This window comes from Mesoplodon bidens, assembly GCF_964165515.1.
Source record: "Mesoplodon bidens genome assembly, chromosome: 11".
Classification (NCBI taxonomy): domain Eukaryota; kingdom Metazoa; phylum Chordata; class Mammalia; order Artiodactyla; family Ziphiidae; genus Mesoplodon; species Mesoplodon bidens.
Window position 1 is genome coordinate 6,070,748 of NC_138167.1, and position 17,844 is coordinate 6,088,591.

At 51.0% G+C, this 17,844-nt stretch overlaps 2 protein-coding genes across 8 annotated transcripts in view; one reads left to right on the forward strand and one right to left on the reverse strand.

The window, feature by feature from the left end:
• Window positions 1-868: 868 nt before the first annotated feature.
• On the reverse strand, window positions 869-12,726 carry C1RL (complement C1r subcomponent like). 4 transcript variants are annotated; one of them, XM_081248475.1, is made up of 6 exons: window positions 12,566-12,723; window positions 11,718-11,994; window positions 7,038-7,224; window positions 5,095-5,220; window positions 4,895-4,969; window positions 882-2,718 (listed from the first exon to the last, which is right to left on the reverse strand). In XM_081248475.1, the coding sequence occupies exons 1-6, from the start codon at window positions 12,646-12,648 to the stop codon at window positions 1,880-1,882; spliced, it is 1,587 nt and encodes a 528-aa protein (XP_081104601.1). In that variant the 5' UTR covers window positions 12,649-12,723; the 3' UTR covers window positions 882-1,879. The 4 variants fall into 4 exon arrangements, with proteins under 4 accessions (XP_081104602.1, XP_081104601.1, XP_081104600.1 ...); XM_081248474.1 differs by having other exon boundaries at window positions 11,718-11,997; XM_081248477.1 differs by having other exon boundaries at window positions 1,906-2,632; window positions 11,718-11,997; window positions 12,566-12,726.
• The window catches only part of CLSTN3 (calsyntenin 3), a 48,759-nt gene continuing 42,920 nt past the window's right edge, over window positions 12,006-17,844 (forward strand). Inside the window, exons 1-3 of one of the 4 annotated variants that reach the window (XM_081248416.1) lie at window positions 12,006-12,156; window positions 13,686-13,865; window positions 16,124-17,702. The gene's annotated coding sequence lies outside the window, so the exon portion shown is untranslated. Of the gene's footprint in view, window positions 12,157-13,685; window positions 13,866-15,810; window positions 17,703-17,844 lie in introns of those variants that run through there. The other 3 variants (XM_081248425.1, XM_081248422.1, XM_081248424.1) reach the window with 3 other exon arrangements.

A 17,844-nucleotide genomic window follows, 5' to 3' on the forward strand; every position in this document is an offset into this window, starting at 1 on the left:
TGTCTCTTAGAGAAGCAAGGGCAGCTGAGGACAGGAGAGACACATCCTCTTATCCTCAGAAACTGGTCAAGAGTTTGAGCCCCTGAGGGTCAGTCACAGGTGCCTAGGGCTGGGCAAACAGTGTGGCTGTGGACCACTAGTGACTTGGTCTTTTCTGAGAGGAGGCCAGGCCCCTGGGAGGGAGAAAGGGCTCTGGTCTCTCTCGTCCTCCAGCCCATCGTGTTCTGTTTTAAACCTTTGCTCTTTGGGGAAGACTTTCTTCAACTCTCCAGGGCTCAGAGACCCTGTAGTGGTGTGCTCCCCAGGGAGACGCAGATCCAGAACAGGCCTCTGAGTTCTCAGGCCTCTGTTTCCCCTATGAGATGAATCCCTCCGGCTCTCCACCCACCCACCTGCTCACTTATCCATTTGGAAGCTACCTATTGAAAGGGCCAGGCACTTTCCCAGGCACTGGGCTCGCGAAGATGTGGCAGCTTCCCATTAGGCAGCGACCAAGTCATCGCTGCATGTAGTCTGAGAGGAGGCACATGGGAGAGGCAACACCAGCCTAGGTTGGAGGGTTGGAGGATTTCCAGCAGGTTTATATGTCAGAGCTGAGGGCTGAGTCTGCCGGCGGGGCTGCTCCATGACATGATCCGCGGCGTGATCCGTGGCCTTGTCAGGTGAGGAAGGACAAAAGATAGGGGAGAAGGGTAAGGGGCAGGTCAGGAGGCAAGAAAGAAGGGGAATCTGTTTTTTTTTTTTTTTTTGCGGTACACGGGCCTCTCACTGTTGTGGCCTCTCCCGTTGCGGAGCACAGGCTCCGGACGCGCAGGCTCAGCGGCCATGGCTCACAGGCCCAGTCACTCTGCGGCATGTGGGATCCTCCCGGACCGGGGCACGAACCCGTGTCCCCTGCATCGGCAGGCGGACTCTCAACCACTGCGCCACCAGGGAAGCCCCTGAACAATTGTTTCTTATTTGTGTCTTTTTATTTGTTTTCCATTTGAACAACTGTATTTTACTTGTGTCTTTACTGTAAGTGACATCAAGTCCTTACTAAAAATGAAAGAGTTGGTCTTTTCAGGGGGAGCAGTGTGCTTGATGTTGGGGACATGGCCCAGGGTGTCCAGCAGCTCTGGGGGTGCCTGCAGGACTGTCCAGCCCAGGGCTGGGCTCACCGAGGTGTCTGCAGGAGTGCGGCCAGCAGGAAAGTGTGAGCCAGCTGTTGTCAGCTTCACCGAGGCAGGAATTCCCAGGAGGGAGAATCTAAAAGGATGCGGGGATCGGGGAGTGGGCGATACAGTAGGTCTTGAGGACACCTGAGAGCTGTCGAGGTGTACTGGAAGGGACATGCCTTCGCCGTCCTGTATCAGCTGTGGGGCTTGGAAAAACCCCTTCATCTCCCTGAGCTTCAGTTTCCTCCTTGGTAAAGCGAGGATAATAACTCATCCTTTGCAAAGCTGGTGTGAGGAGTCAGTGAAGTAACACATGGGAAGCGCCTGATATAAGAAGATACAAAACAACGTAAAGAGCTGTGACTATAATTGCAGCCAAGGAGTTGTGCTAGGTGAAGCCAAGACTATTTGACTCTTTGAAGGTCGACCACAGGGGCTTTGAAGTGTTTCAGAAATGAAATGAACTGAGACTACTTTCCCGCACTGCACTTGAACAGGAGGATGAGGTGACTTCTCTCTGGAGAGTGCAGAAGACGCCGTGTCCCAGGGGATGAAGTTCAAAGCGGAAACTCGAGGAGACGTGTGGGTGTAGCGCGCAAACCCGCAGGAAGGTGGAGGGTGAGAAGGCGGCTGAGGGACGCGGAGGATTTCTCTGGCTCAGTGGTTTGCTGCAGCCGTGACCTGAATAGGAATCTCTGTCCCCACCGCCCCATGCCCAGGGCTCAGTCCTCAACCCAGCCTTCTCCCGTCTGGGCTCCACGGTGGGTGCCCCTGCTCAGCACGCCAGGGTCATCCTTCCCGCCCATTACTCCTCTGATCCAGTCCACGTAGTTGAGCACTTTGGTGTAGAAGCCGTACCCCTCACCACACCCAATGCCCCAGGATACGATGCCCGTGGCCACCCAGCGACGGGCACGATCGTCCCACACCACGTAGGCACCACCACTGTCCCCCTGGCAGACACTCTGCGGCCGCGTGCTGTCCCCGGCGCAGAACATGCCGCCGGAGAACACCTCGGTCCTCCGCTTCTCTCGGAGCCAGGCCTCGCAGGCCGCCCTCGGGGCCACAGGCAGCCGGGAGTATTTCAGCTCCGTGGTCAACCGGCCGTTCTCCACGCCAAAGCCACTGACGTAGCCCACCAGGCCCGGGCGGTACAGGGCCTTGCGGTCGGGCAGGCAGACCGGGAGGAGGCGGGGGCCCAGGGGGACACTGTGCCGCAGCTCCAGGAGGGCGATGTCCCCGTGGAAGTTGTGGGTCTGGTCCGGGCGGTAGTCTGGGTGCACGACCACGCGGCGCACCGGGTGGCCGCCCAGCTCCAGCATCTCGTCGATGTCCGTGTGGCCCAGGAACACCTCCGCGCGCCGGCTCTTCCCGAGGAAGATACCGCCCTTGGGGTAGATGGTGTGGGCGGCGGTGAGGATCCACCTGTCGCCCAGCAGGGCCCCGCCACCTCGGCCGTAGATGCTGGTCAAGGCCTGCCAGGGGAAGTTGCCCAGCTCAGCTCTGGAGGCACCAACGTGCTCCCTGCTCTGGGCGATGGGGATGACCGGCCGTCCACAGACTGGGAGAGAGGAGGGGTAAAGTGAAAAACCAGCCGCTGCATCTGAAAACCTACTTCTGTGAAGTGCTCTTTCTCCTGCCTCCTCAGCCATTTTAAAGACGCTTTTTAATTTTAATTTTAATTAATTTATTTATTTTGCCACACCGCGAGGCATGCAGGATCTTAGTTCCCCGACCAGGGATGGAACCGGTGCCCCCTACGGTGGAAATGCGGAGTCTTAACCACCGGACTGCCAGGGAAGTCCTAAGCCACTTTTTTAGACTCTTGGTGGGACCTCCTTTGAGCAAAATCGTGCAGCAAGCAGAGTTTGTCTTCAGTGTCTCCTGTCTTTGTTTCTGGGTCATTTCTCCATTTAAAAAAAAAAAAAAATTATTTATTTATTTATTTATTTACTTTTGGCTGCATTGGGTCTTCATTGCTGTGCACAGGCTCTTCTCTAGTTGTGGCAAGCTGGGGCTACCCTTGCGGTGCGTAGGCTTCTCATTGTGGTGGCTTCTCTTGTTGTGGAGCACAGGCTCTAGGCGCGTGGGCTTCAGTAGTTGTGGCAAACGGGCTCAGTAGTTGTGGCTCGTGGGCTGTAGAGCGCAGGCTCGGTAGTTGTGACACATGGGCCTAGCTGCTCCACGGCACGTGGGCTCCTCCTGGACCAGGGCTCAAAACCCGTGTCCCCTGCATCGGCAGGTGGATTCCCAACCACTGCGCCACCAGGGAAGTCCCATTTCTCCATTTTTAACATCTCCCTCTCCCAAAGCACTATGTCAGGCTCTGCCCCAGAGCTTTCTGTGGCTCAGGAGTAAAACCTGAGAAATGTACTCAGATTGGGTTAGAAAGGCATGTTTGACTCAAAAGACTGGGTTTCAAAAATGGTGGACCTGAGGGAATTTCCTGGCGGTCCAGTGGTTAGGACTCTGTGCTTTCACTGCCGAGGGTGCCGGTTCCATCCCTGGTGGGGGAACTACAGTCCCATAAGCTGCTAGGCTAGGCCAAAATATTAAGAAAACCAACCCCCCCCGCCAAAGAACCCCAAAATGGTGGACCTGAACCCTCATCTATTGCTGGTGGGAATGTAAAATGGTACAGTCACTGTGGAAAACAGTGTGGCAGTTCCTCAAAAAGTTAAACACAGAGTTGGGATGTGAACCAACAATTCCACTCCTAGGTCTATACCCAAGAGACCTGAAGACATGTGTTCAAAAAGAAACTTGTACATGAATTCTCACTGCGGCAATATTCATAAAAGGCAAAAAGTGAAAACAACCCAAATGTCTATCAATCTATGAATGGATAAACAAAATGTGGTCTATCTGTACAGTGGAATCCTATTCAACCATGAAAAGGAATAGAATACTGGGACTTCCCTGGCGGTCCAGTGGTTAAGACTCCCTGCTTCCACTGCAAGGGGCGCAGGTTTGATTCCTGCTTGGGGAGCTAAGATGCAACATGCTGGACAGCTTGGCCAAAAAAAGAAAGGAAAAGAAAAGGAATGGAGTACTGATACATGCTACAACGTGGATGAACCTTGAAAACATTACGCTAAATGAAAGAAGCCAGACACAAAAGCTATTATATGATTCCATTGACGTAAAATGTCCAGAATAAAATCCATAGAGATAGAAAGTAGTTAGTGGTTGCCAGGAGATGGGAGAAGGGAGAGTTGGAGTTTCTTTTTGGGGTGATGAAAATGCTCTAGAATAAGTAGTAATGGTTGCACAACATGGTGAATACACTAAAAATTACTTAATTGTACACTTTGCAATAGTGATTTTTATGTTATATGAATTTTATCTCACAAAATTTTTTTTTTTTAATGCTGGGCTTTCTGGTGCTGTGGCATCAAGGCAGGGACATATTTTGGGGACCGAGAGCCTGTCTGTGTATCGTTAAAGCAGACCACGTCAAAAGAGGGTTTTCTCTTATTTCAACTCATCTGTCCCTGTGATTAGCTTCCTTCTGGCTTTTCGTTTCCCAGTTATCCCTTGATCCTCGAAGGAGGAGGGATGAGCTCCTTCCTTCTCCTTTTCTGGGCCTTCTTGGTTCCCCTTTTCTTCCTCACTTTCTGCCTTCACCTCCCCCTTTCTATTCTACGGCTGTCCTGCGCCCTTAGACAGGCCCCGTGCAGCAGCTGAGGCTTGTCTGGGAAGTGGCCACCGCCATGGTGCTACAGGTCCCCACTCACCAGGCACACAGCGAGGAACCTCCTCCCTCTCCTGTGTCTGCTTCCAGGGCACCTGGGCGGTGCAGGTGAGTGTCCCTGGGAGTGAAATGAGGGAGGCACAGAACAGGCTCAGAATTGGGAGGAGGGGCTGAAAGAAGCTTCAGACCTCTTGGGGGGAGTGAGGCAGGTAGGAGCTGGTTCTTCAGCAGGTGGGGACTCACCTGCGGGCATAGCCTGATAATAGGGCTCCTGGCAGTGGCTCTGGATCTCAGTGGAGTTGTCTCCAGGTGTGTTGATGGCCTCAGGGTACCCACTGGCCTGGCGGATGGGCTGACTATGATTCATACCTAAAGGAAAACAGAGGTCAATAGGACAGAGAACAGAACTGCAAACTGGCAACCCAGGGACTGATTCTGGTCCGTAGCCATATTTAGTTTGACCTGCACAGTCTTTCTTTAATTTTATTTTTTAAATAAAAAAAAATTTTTTTTTGGCCGCATGGCTTGCAGGACCTTAGTTCCCCAACTAGGGACAGAACCTGGGCCTTCGGCAGTGAATGCGCGGAGTCCTAACCACTGGACCATCAGGGAATTCCCAGCACAGTCGTCTTCTTTTTTTTTTTTTTTTTTATTATTTGAATTATTTTTCACTGCAGATTCTTAATGCTATAAAAGTTTGAAAGTAACTGTGAAAGTAGGGTATGGGAAACAGGCATTTTCATATATGGTTAGTGGGAGTGTAAATTAGCAAAACTTATGTAGGGAAATTTAGCAATATCAAAATTAAAATTGCAAATGTTTTTCACTTTTTTATTTCTAAGAATTTATCCTCATATATGTGCTCAAAGATGTATATGTGAAGATATTCAGAGCAGTACTGTTTGTGGGAGAAAAATACCTATCAGTGGAGGACTAATTAAATATATCATGATGCATCAATCAAAGGGATATTGTATGGTCATTAAAAAGAATTAGGCATGGGCTTCCCTGGTGGCGCAGTGGTTGAGAGTCCACCTGCCGATGCAGGAGACATGGGTTCGTGCCCCGGTCCGGGAAGATCCCACATGCCGTGGAGCGGCTGGGCCCGTGAGCCATGGCCGCTGAGCCTGCGCATCCGGAGCCTGTGCTCTGCAACGGGAGAGGCCTCAACAGTGAGAGGCCCGCGTACCGCAAAAAAAAAAAAAAAAAAAAAAAAGAATTAGGCAATGTTAACCACATGTATATGGGACGATCTTTAAGACATATCATTGAAGCAGTTCCCTGTCAGTCCAGTGGTTGGGACTCAGCACTTTCACCACCGGGGCCTGATTTTGATCCTGAGTTTGATCCCTGATTGGGGAACTAAGACCCCAGAAGCTGCACAGCATGGCCAAAAACAAAAACAAAAAAAAAAAAAAGAAAGAAAGAAAACATGTATCATTGAATGAAAAATGGCAAATTTAAAACACTGTGACTATTAGCAACACACACGCCCCACAATATTTATATTCGAGTGGCCTGGAATGTCTTTGGAAGAATACCCAGGAAATAGAGAACAGGGTCGTTTCTGGACAGAATAGCCAGGGATTAAGGGCCAGAGGTTAGAGGAAGATTATTTTTTTGAAAATTTTACTGTGGGCATGTATTATCTTTCAAAAAACCTGGGGGGCCTCCCTGGTGGCGCAGTGGTTGAGAGTCCGCCTGCCGATGCAGGGGACGCGGGTTCGTGCCCCGGTCTGGGAGGATCCCACATGCCGCGGAGCGGCTGGGCCCGTGAGCCATGGCCGCTGAGCCTGCGCGTCCGGAGCCTGTGCTCCGCAACGGGAGAGGCCACAGCAGTGAGAGGCCCGCGTACCGCAAAAAGAAAAAAAAAAAAAAAAAAAAAAAAAAAAACCTGGGGTTACCATTTGAAAATCTAGAATTTCCCTTAAAAATCTGAATTTTTGGCTTCTCTTCAACAACGAGATGATCTGCAAGTGCTGGGCCTGTAAACATGCAGGGAGACAGGAGCTGAGCTGGGTGCCCCTGTGACTAGGCTGCTCACCAGCAGGGCGGGCCGGGCAGCGGGGGACTGAGCCCAGGTGTCCCAAGCCCCCAGCCTCAGCTTCCACTTGTCACTTCAAGATACCAGGGGCCAGGGCTATGGGCAGGGGCTTCCCTCCCTGCACCCCAAGGGGCTCACTCACCCACGGCTTGGTAGAGGGCCAGGAAGCCCCTGTGGAGGCCCGGGGTCCTGTCCTCAGAGGCGGGTGCACGGAAGGTCAGCCGCAAACTGTTCCCTGAGGACACAAACTCCCTCTGACCAGGGGGGCTGCCCAGCAGGGAGCCCTGCTGCCCACAGAACCGGCTGGGATCCATTCCACTGGCTGTGATCTGAAAGGAGAGGGGGGGCAGGCAGGCGTGGGGTGAATCTGCACCAGAGGTGGTCACAGGGTCATGCGACAGCCTGGACCCCAGCCCCGCCCTGAAGGTCTACATACCGCTGGGGCTCAGAAACCGCACCACCCCGTGGAGCCTTCCTCAGGTTGCTTCCTGTTCCATTACTGGCTCCCAGGTTTCTTCCATCCATGACCAGATACCTAGCAGATTTCTTTAGCCTGCCATGCTTATCTCATACAGCCCACCATATTTCAAGAATTGAAATAGAAACTTATAATAACTGGATTATAACTTCTAAGAAGGCAGGAACTACATCTATTTTGCTCCCCACTGAGTCCCTGATGCTCAACATGGTACCTACAGCATCACAGCTTTGAATCAATGGATATGCAGACACAAGTCCCTCCCGTCCGGCTTCCTCCACCTGCATCACATTTCACTTCTCTGAGTAACTTCCTATGGCCAACATCTGAGAAGCGAGAAGACCCTCTGCACAGACTGAGCCCCTGGGGTTCCTGGCCTTCCCTGTTGTCCTTCTTTTGGAGTGTCTCTCCTCTTACCCCACAAACTATAAATGAAGCCCCCGCAAGGTATGGAATCTAAGGACACAAAATGTACACGGTGTGGTTACACTGTCTATTGTTGCCTAACTTAAATCAAAACCCTGCTCAAATGCCTTCCTATGGGTTCCCCAACCCAAGGAAGGGCACCTTGGAAGGAGTTCCCCTGGCCACCGCTTCATGTTTAATCTCTCTCCTGGGCATACAGCTCACTGCTCAACTCATTTTATTGCTGACTTTCATACTGATCCACATATCCTGGGTTCTTGCTGGCTCTTCATTCCTTCATTCTCCCCAGATCTTAGTTTCCTCTCCTATAAAGTGGTCTGTTGAGGCCCCTTCCAGCCAGGACACCACTGTGTCCTAGGGCAGCTCTCCAGTATCTGCAGAAAAGCAGTGGGGAAAGTGATACCAAATACCCGCTCATTCAGAAATCACTGTGTTGTGTGTCCTACACGCATGACAAGCTTGGGTTTCATTCATCCTTTCCTTTATTCCTTTGACAAACAGCTGTTTATTATGTTCTGTGTGGGAGATGCTGTGCTAGGTGCTGGGGATACAGGGCCATGTGAATTAAGACACAGCTCTGCTACCGAGGAGACCAGAGTCTGGCTGAGGATCCTGACCGGCAAAAGATGAACTAGGTTACAGTGTGTTGAATTCTGCATTTGAGGTGTGTGCGTGTGTGTGTGTGTGTGTGTGATTTACTCTGGAAGCAGGAAGGAGGGAACAATCCTATTCCTGAGCTCGAACTCCGTCAGTGACAAGGGAAGAGTCAGGCTGGGATTAAAATTATTCAAGGCTAAGGAGAACAGGGCTCTGTAGGTGCTCGACAGACATAGGCTGAGTTGAATAAAGTATAGTCCCGACTTCAGCTAAACCTGAAGAAATAAATACATGCATTTATCTCCTCTCCTACCTCAAATCCCACTAATAGGACAGCAGAGGGATAAAAATGGATATGTTATCAAGGACAAAAAGGTGAGGGGAGGTGAGAGCTGCTGAGAGATGCCCACAGAGTTTGGAAGGTGGAGTGGAGATGGACACATGTGACCTGAGTCTTGGGCTGGGGCAACAGAAAGCAGCAGGTTCTGATCACAGATCCCTGGGAGGTGTCAGAACCGGCGTAAGCAGGAGACGGGAGGATTCCTCTGAAGAAACCAGCTGTCACCAGAGAACACCCTTCTGCTGTGGATGTGCAGGAGGACCCCAGCAGTACATCTGGGTCACCTCGTGGATAACCCGATTTCCAAACCTGTCGTTTGACAGATTTCAGCTATCCACACAGAGCATCCAAGAGTGTTCTGCACGTCACTCTTAAATATGATTGGACAGCCAAGGATTATCACACGTTGCAGGAAAGTCTCCAACATGAAAAGCAGAGGCCAGAACAAATGAACAGTACAAAGGAACTTGGTGAAGAAGAGAGAATACAGGGAGCAGAGAAATGTTTTAAAATAATCCCAATAGAGGGAAAAGAGTGGATATTGCCTCTACGAAACAAGAACGAGATTCAACAAAAAGGCACGTTTAGAAAATGAGAATGAACCTTTAGACATGAAAAAATGTTAGCAGGAAAAAAATCATTAGGAAGTTGGTATTTACAATGAGATCTCCCACAAAGTGGAACAAAAAGACAAAGAGATGGAAAACAGAACAGAATGGATAACAAAACTGGATAATCTGTCCAGAACCTAACAACAGTGAAATTATAGGAGTTCCAGAAGGAGAAAATAAAGTAGATGTCTGGAAATGATTTAAAAATTAATACAAGAACATTCTCAAATTGAAGCGTCTTGCAAGAGAGTCTCTGGATTAAAAGAACCCTGTACAATGAGTACAGAATGACCTGACCTGCATCAAGGCACATCCTGATGAAAGTTCAGAATGCTGGTAATAAGGAAAATATGCTGAAAGTTCTAGATAGAAAACACTAAGGATCAGGAGTTCTAACAACACTAGGGCTAGAAGACAATGTCATTAAAATTCTGAGAGAAAATGACTTCTAACCTAGAATGTGATCCAGAGAAACTATCCACCAGGTGTGAGGGGAGAACTAAGACATTCAGGGCTATATAAGATGCTCTAAAATGTTCTCTCATTCCCTTTCTCGAGGAGAATATGCTTCTCCAAAAGGAGAGAGTAAACCAAGAAAGAGAAGGAGATGAGAGTCACTTCCAACACAGGACAAGTAAAAGGAATCTCCAGAATGTGGGAAAAGGGAACTCCCAGACAAGTGAAGGCTTAGAAAGCAAAGAACTCAGACTGAAGAAATAAGTCATGGGGATGTCACCCCATGTGGGATGGGGTGGGATGTCACCAACTGCAAAGGAAGACTGAGAGACTGAGATTTGTACTTGAAGATGTCGAGAGATTTACTCTCCTGGCTGAGAGTTTGGGGGAGATTTGTTACAGAGAGAACTCAGCAAACTAAAAATCAAAACAAAAAACCCCCAAACCCCCAAAACACTATGTAGTTATGGACTGCTGGGAAATCCAAAAGCTGGAGAAAGGAAATTGTACACCATGTGCACAGATGTGAGCATTTTAAAGTCATAATGATGTAAAACATGAATATAGCTTTAACTAAAAACGATAATAGAGGTAAACTGAGAGGATGGGGGAGGGGAAACGTGGGTGGTGAAGGTCTAAGAGAGATAAAGCTAGTCCTCATCTTTTACAGCTGGAAGTTAATAGAGAAATTATTTATACTTCTGAACATAAATACCAGATGAAACAGCTACATGAATCATAAATGACTGCCCTGGGGAGCAGCAATGGGGCAGGGGGAGGAGGCTGGAGATGATAAGCCTTGGCGTACTCTTATTTTTTTTTAAATTATGCGCATGTATTATTTGGATAGAAATAAAATTTAAACCAAAAGATAATGTAGGGACTTCCCTGGTGGCACAGTGGTTAAGAATACGCCTGCCAATGCAGGGGACACCTGTTTGAGCCCTGGTCTGGGAAGATCCCACGTGCCACAGAGCAACTAGGCCCATGTGCCACAACTACTGAGCCTGCGCTCTAGAGCCTGTGAACCACAACTACTGAGAGCCTGTGTGCCACAACTACTGAAGCCTGTGCGCCTAGAGCCCGTGCTCCGCAACAAAAGAAGTCACCGCAGTGAGAAGCCCGTGCACCGCAACGAAGAGTAGCCCTCAGTCACAACTAGAGAAAGCCCGCGCACAGCAACGAAGACCCAACGCAGCCAAAAATAAATAAATAAATAAATTTATTTTTTAAAAAAAGGTAACGTAAAATTCTGTTTTTAAAGTGTCCTTATTCTGAATAATGCCCTTGTCATGTGTGAGGTTTTGCTATAGCGCCTCTAAGGGAAACTCATAGTCACCTAATCTTTTATTATATTTACGTCCAGCTTCCTAGCCTGACAGAGCAGGCACTCAACATACTTGATGATGGATTTTTTTTTTTTTTTGCGGTACGCGGGCCTCTCACCGTTGTGGCCTCTCCTGTTGCGGAGCACAGGCTCCGGACGGCAGGCTCAGCGGCCATGGCTCACGGGCCCAGCCGCTCCCCGGCACGCGGGATCCTCCCGGACCGGGGCACGAACCCGTGTCCCCTGAATTGGCAGGTGGACTCTCAACCACTGCGCCACCAGGGAAGCCCTTGATGATGGATTTTTAACGACTGATGTGTGAGTTCTTGCTTTTGACTCTAGGGATGCGCAGTGTTTGTGTGTTGCTTTCTGAGACTTCCAAAGGCAGGGCCAGACCTGCTGCCCTGTCCTCTTCTATGGGGCCCAGACGGCAGAGGGCACAGGTCGGCACCGGGCCTCAGGTGGGAGGCTGTGCGCTAGGTACACCCGGCCTCCCAGGTAAGCCTCGCGCCTCGGGGCTGGCCACCTCCCGCTGCCCCTGGGCTTCAGGCCGGGAGGCTCCCTCCGCGGAGCCCCTCCCAGCTCACCGTGACTGAGTCCCGGTCACAGTCCGGGGATGGCTCCAGGTCAAAGTCCTGGAAGACGAGCCGCACGGCAAAGCCCTCTGGAGCCTCGATGTCCGTGGAGCTCTCTTGGCCTTTAACATATGGTTCTGGGTACCCCGGGGACGTCAGCTTCTGGGGCAGCGGCTGGGCCAAGAGCACGGAGCCCTGCGCGGGGCAAGCCTGGAGGACTCCCCAGAGGAGCAGCCACCACCTGGGAGTGGGCGAGGGCAGATGGGACCACATGGCTGTGGCCTGGAGCCTGCTGAGATATGAACGGGGCAGGCAGTGCTGAGGGCTGAGAGGCCTGGCAAAGGCTCAGCAGCGGTGGCCTCAGCCCTTGACGCCTGGGCACCTCTGGCCACTCCCTTATTGCCCCCCCACCCCGGTTCTTTCAGCCTCCTGGTCAGCCCGCGCTAGGAAGGTGAGTTTTCCACCATTGCCCACCTCCCTGGAGAGTCTCATCCCCGCAGGGGCTGCTTTCTGCTTCAGCCAGCCTCCCCTGGGGTCTGAGGGAGCGACAGGAGTACAAGTGAGGGCCATTTATTATTTTATTTTTCTGGCCACATGGCATGTGGGGTCTTAGTTCCCTGACTAGGGATCAAACGGCCCCCCTGCGGTGGGAGCATCAGTGTTAACCGCTGGACCGCCAGGGAAGCCCCAGGGACATTTAAAGGTGACGGGGTCCTCTCTGGAGCGTTGAGCCTGAGCACCCCGGGGAAGGGCTGCTGGAGGCTGTGTGTGTATTCATCTGACCCTGGGTCCCCTTCCGCATCCCCACCCTCCTCCTCCGCAGCCTCCCCAGCCTCTCCAGCCCCTCCAGGCACACTCACGTGTTTGCCTGGGCAGCGAGTGGAATGGGGCTTCCCCAGAGACAGTTCCCCCACTCTGAGTCCGGGCATCTGGAAGCCGACATCTGAGCCCTGAGGGAACCTGGCCCGGGCCAGGGAACAGGAAGTGGGGCTGGAGAAGGCCCTGCGGGGGAGGAGGGAGAAGTTACTGGAAATGCGTTGAGTAACTCTCGGCAGTTCCCTTTTTCTAATTCTCTGGCTTGAGCGCCACCTGCTGTCTGATTCAGTAATAGCTCACCCACCGCAACTCGGGAAAAACATCTCGAAAACCACGCTGGCCCTCAGGAGAGACCAGGGGTGGGAGGGCACTGACTCCTGACTCTTTTGCACTATTTAAAACTATTTAATTTTTACCATGTGCATGTATCACACACGGTAGGATGGCTCCTTGTGAGTTAGGCTGTCCCCTTTAATGGGCCATACCTCTCCCTCCCTGACCTCTTGGCTCATTCTGTGACCAGCCTCTTGTAGAAACTGAAGTTTGTGAGCCTGAACTGGAGCCCCTCCTTCCCCCTCCCTCCTCACCAAGCATGGCTGGCAGCACTCACTTAGGTAGTCTTTGAATCCTGCCCACAACCCCTGGACGCTGCTGGTCCAGCAGGGTCAGGCTGGCGCAGGGCCGGGGTCAGGCCCAGGCCGAAGCTTCTTTAGGCAGATACCCGGGGCCATGTCTGTGGGCAGGGGCTGCCCTCCCTGAACCCCCAGGGGGGACTCTCACCCACAGCTTGGTAGGGGACCAGGAAGCCCTTGTGGAGGCTGGGAGTCCTGCTCTAAGAGGTCACCCGCAAACTGTTCCCCGTGGAAACAGACTCCCTCTGACCAGTGAGCGAGGGGGTGGGGTGTGCCCACTGGGGATCCCTGCTGCCCACAGAGCTGGCTCACAACAGTCTGCACACCCACTGTGATCGGAGAGGGGAGGGGAGGGTGTGTAGGCAGGTGTGGGCAGCCTCTGCACCCCTGGAGGTCACAGGGTCATGTCCTGTGGTGGACTCCAGCCTGGTCCAGAAGTTCTGCGCACCTCTGGGGCTCAGGCTCTTAGCTCGTGGTGGCTTCATCGCAGAGTCCTGGGTACCCTTTCCCTCCCTATTCTCCACCCACAAAGGCTGCCATTTGCTGAGAAAGGCTCCTCACCCACGCCCGTGCTCTCAGTCCATCAACAGATGAACGGATAAAGAAGTTGTGGTATGTGTATACAATGGAATATTACTCAGCCATAAAAAAGGACGAAATAAGGCCATTTGCAGCAACATGGACGGACCTAGAGATTGCCATACTGAGTGAAGTAAGTCAGAGAAGGAGCAATATCATATGCTATCGCTTATTTGTGGAATCTACAAAAAGGCTACAAATGAACTTATCTACAAAACAAAAATAGTTACAGATGTAGAAAATAAACTTATGGTTATGGGGGGATAAGGGGGGGGAGGGATAAATTGGAAGATTGGGATTGACCCATACACACTACTATATATAAAATAGAGGACTAATAAGGACCTGCTGTACAGCACAGGGAACTCTACTCGATACCTTGTAATGCCCTATATGGGAAAAGCATCTAAAAAGGTGTGGATATGTGTATATGCATAACAGAGTCAGTTTGCTGTACAGCAGAAATTAACACAACATTGTAAATCAACTATACTCCAATGAAAGTAAAAAAAGAATAAATTAAGATATAGAGTGAAAAAAAACGATTCTCTCTGGGAACCCCTAGGGGCCCTTCCAAACCGTCCCCCAGGCCAGCTAGCAGGCTCCAAGAAGGCAGGACTGTGGCTGCTGGGTTCTCCATCACTGATGGCTGGTATGCTGCCTTGCCTGGATACGAGATGGTGACGTGCATGTAGCTGAATCTTGAATACCTGGGTAGAAAGCCTCTTAGCCAGCTTCCTCCCCTCCTCCCCTGTGCTAACCCTCTAACCCCTCTTCTTCCAGCCCCACCATCACTTTGCTAAGCACTTTTTTTTTTTTTTTTTGCTGTACGTGGGCCTCTCACTGTTGTGGCCTCTCCTGTTGTGGAGCACAGGCTCCGGACGCCCAGGCTCAGTGGCCATGGCTCACGGGCCCAGCCGTTCCGCGGCATGTGGGATCTTCCCGGACTGGGGCACGAACCTGTGTCCCCTGCATCAGCAGGTGGACTCTCAACCACTGCGCCACCAGGGAAGCCCGCTAAGCACTTTTTGCTGCCACTTTTTGGGACCTGACTTTCCCCTCTTCCTCTTCTCCTGTAGGATGCTTCCCCTACCCTACACGAGGCAACAAAACACAGCTATCCAATAAGTGAGAACAATCTAAAGATACAAAAGATTCTTAACATGGTTCACATCTGTAATATTTTGTTGTCCTGTTGTCAAGCACCATTCCTCTGGGTTCCTCTCCTTCTAGAGCATCTTTCCTCCACCCTTAGTCCCAGGGAGAGCTTGGGAAGCAACTGCCTGCACCCCATTTCATGAAGTGACCTCTACTCTGGGGCCCCACACATGGCTCAGGTACCTGGGGGATGCTCCCTGCTTGTCGTTACTCTTCCTTTATTTTTCCCTCTCCTCCATCGCTTTCTTCCCTTTCTCCAGGTCTCTGTGTTCTTGTTCTCATCCTCCTCCAGCCAAGCTTAATCTCTTGGAGCTTCCACTCTGCTAAGCGTCATGTAGCTCCATCCTCCTGGGAGCCTCTGACTTGAGGAGGTAGCTTGCTGTCAGGCTTGGGAGTTTTTATTGTCACCTTGTAACAGGGTCACCACGGAGATGAGGACCCCACATATGATGGTCAGAGCATTTGTCTCTCTTATAATTACCCCCCAGGGAAGTGGTGCTATAGGTCACAGACCAGTTCCAAATCCCTTCAGGTTAACTGAACTCAGGGTTCTGCTGCTTCCCCTTCTTACCTTTCTTTTTTTTCTTTTTTAAAATTTATTTAATTAATTATATTTTTGGCTGTGTTGGGTCTTTGTTGTGGCGCGTGGGCTTTTCTCTAGTTGCGGCGAGTGGGGGCTACTCTGTTGCAGTGCGCGGGCTTCAGTAGTTGTGGAGTGTGGGCTCCCTAGCTGTGGCTCGCGGGTTCTAGAGCGTAGGCTCAGTAGCTGTGGTGCACGGGCTTAGTTGCTCCGCGGCATGTGGGATCTTCCTGGACCAGGGCTCGAACTTATGTCCCCTGCATTGGCAGGCGGATTCTTATCCACTGCGCCACCAGGGAAGTCCCAGGGAAGTCCCGCTTCTTTCTTTTTCCAGCCCTTCCCACGAGGCTGATTCCTGCCTCTCCTGGTAAGGCATAGGGCAGGGATTTCTCCTGTTAATTCAAATAATTGTAGGCTCTTAAGCTGTTGAAATCTCTAAAAAAAAATCAAGCAGAGTGATGGGATTTTACCTTTATGCTAGAAAGGAGAAGAGAGTCCCAAAGGTATACTTCTGGTCTAACAAACAAACAATAGTTTCACAAGTACTTATGCTTTTTGGAAATTGAAGTGGTTAATTTAAATATTGTTTTCAGAGTAATAAGTTTTCAATGGCTAACCAGAGTTGCAACTTTTTTTTTTTTTTTTTTTGACAGCACCTCACTGCATGCAAGATCTTAGTTCCCCGACCAGGGATCGAGCTCGTGGCCCCTGCAGTGGAAGGGTGGAGTCCTAACCACTGGACTGCCAGGGAATTCCTGAATTGCAGCCTTTTAAGGCTTATAGATGATATTGCAGTGCTCCTATAGCAATCATCTCTGAAGTTTGAATATCTTAAAAGATCCTTTTGTACAAGTTACACTTGCAAAGATGGCAGAAGCATAACAGAGAACAGGATTATCTATTTTCACACCACTGAGATTGAATGTTCTTGATTCACCGCTTTATCAGAATTGAGTCTGTGAAGCAGAATCATGTCTGATTTTCTGCAGCTCCAGGATAAGAGGGATTATACTCTCGTCTTCCTGAGATTTATTTCATGAGCATTTGTGGGTCTTGCTTTTGAAAACCAAGTACCAGCATTTCATTACAGAGTATTTAGAGGGAAGAAAAGGTAGGCCTAAGAAGCTGAAAATGTAAAGAAAAGAGAAAGTTAAGTGGATATGGAACACATTATGTTTTTCATCTTCAGTTGGGAGACAGGTCCCTTCACTTCAAGGCAAGTGTGCGGGCTTGGCCCAAGCGAGGCAATGCAGCTGTGGCTGGGGGCGACCCCAAGGCTCAGGAGTGGCAGAAAGTCCCTGGAAACACAGCGATCATCAGCACGGCCTTTCAAAAGTCTCTAGAGTAGATACCACTTGCTGTCTGGCTCAGGGGTAGCTGAAGTATTGGACGGTTTTACTCCAACTGAGGCTTGATGTCTCTGAGACCCAACTGAGGCTTGATGTCTCTGAGACCGGGAAGACCTCTCACCCATTGACACCCAGGCTTAACTCAAAGGACAAGCTGTGGAGCCATGCCAGTTGCCCATTTTTTAAATTTTTTTTTTTTTTTTCTATACGCGGGCCTCTCACTGTTGTGGCCTCTCCTGTTGCGGAGCACAGGCTCCGGACGCGCAGGCTCAGCGGCCACGGCTCACGGGCCCAGCTGCTCCGCGGCATGTGGGATCTTCCCGGACTGGGGCATGAACCCGCGTCCCCTGCATCGGCAGGCGGACTCTCAACCACTGCGCCACCAGGGAAGCCCCAGTTGCCCATTTTTAAAAAAGTTCTCCATGTTAGAGACTCAATTTCCATTTCTTTATGGTCCTGGTTCTCTATCAGTTGTCCCCTAGCCCATGGTTTTCGTTGTCTCTGCCCTTCCTTTCCAGGCTGGGTGCTCTGGGGAGAGCAGCGATGGCCCTGGGAGGGACACCAGGGCCCGACCCCATCGAAATGAGGTGGTGGAGGGAGAAAGAGTCCCATGACGGGGAGTGGAATTCACCTCTGTGGACTCCTTCGCAGTGCCCGGTCTTCGCTACTCCACCTTGCCTTGAGTTGGAAATCTGGAGATACAGTCGTGTCTGAGGTCCTGCCTTCTCACTGGGTGTCAGAACACAGAAGGTGGCCGACTGCGGATGGCTTGGCCCATGGGAGGGAGGCCTCATGGCCTGACAAGTCTAGGTCGGGGCAATTGCAGCAGAAGGACGAGGCAAATGGAGCCCCAGAAGAGGAAGCCTCCTACTGACACCTGCAGGTAAAAAGCCAGGGACTGCCAATGAACAAGAGGGGCCATGGCGCTGAGCCCCCAGGAGTCGGCCCTGGGAGGAGGGGGATCATAAGGCTCAGGGGGCCACAGGCTGTGTTATTTGTCTCTCTGACTATAGCTTCACTATAGC

Coding starts and splice junctions, on each gene's coding strand:
- C1RL (XM_081248474.1), bottom strand. CDS start 12,648: ATGTCGGCTTCCAGATGCCCGGACTCAGAGTGGGGGAACTGTCTCTGG. Junction 7,225..11,717: donor GTGACCGGGACTCAGTCACG/GTGAGCTGGGAG, acceptor CTCTCCTTTCAG/ATCACAGCCAGTGGAATGGA. Junction 4,970..5,094: donor TTATCAGGCTATGCCCGCAG/GTGAGTCCCCAC, acceptor TTTCACTCCCAG/GGACACTCACCTGCACCGCC.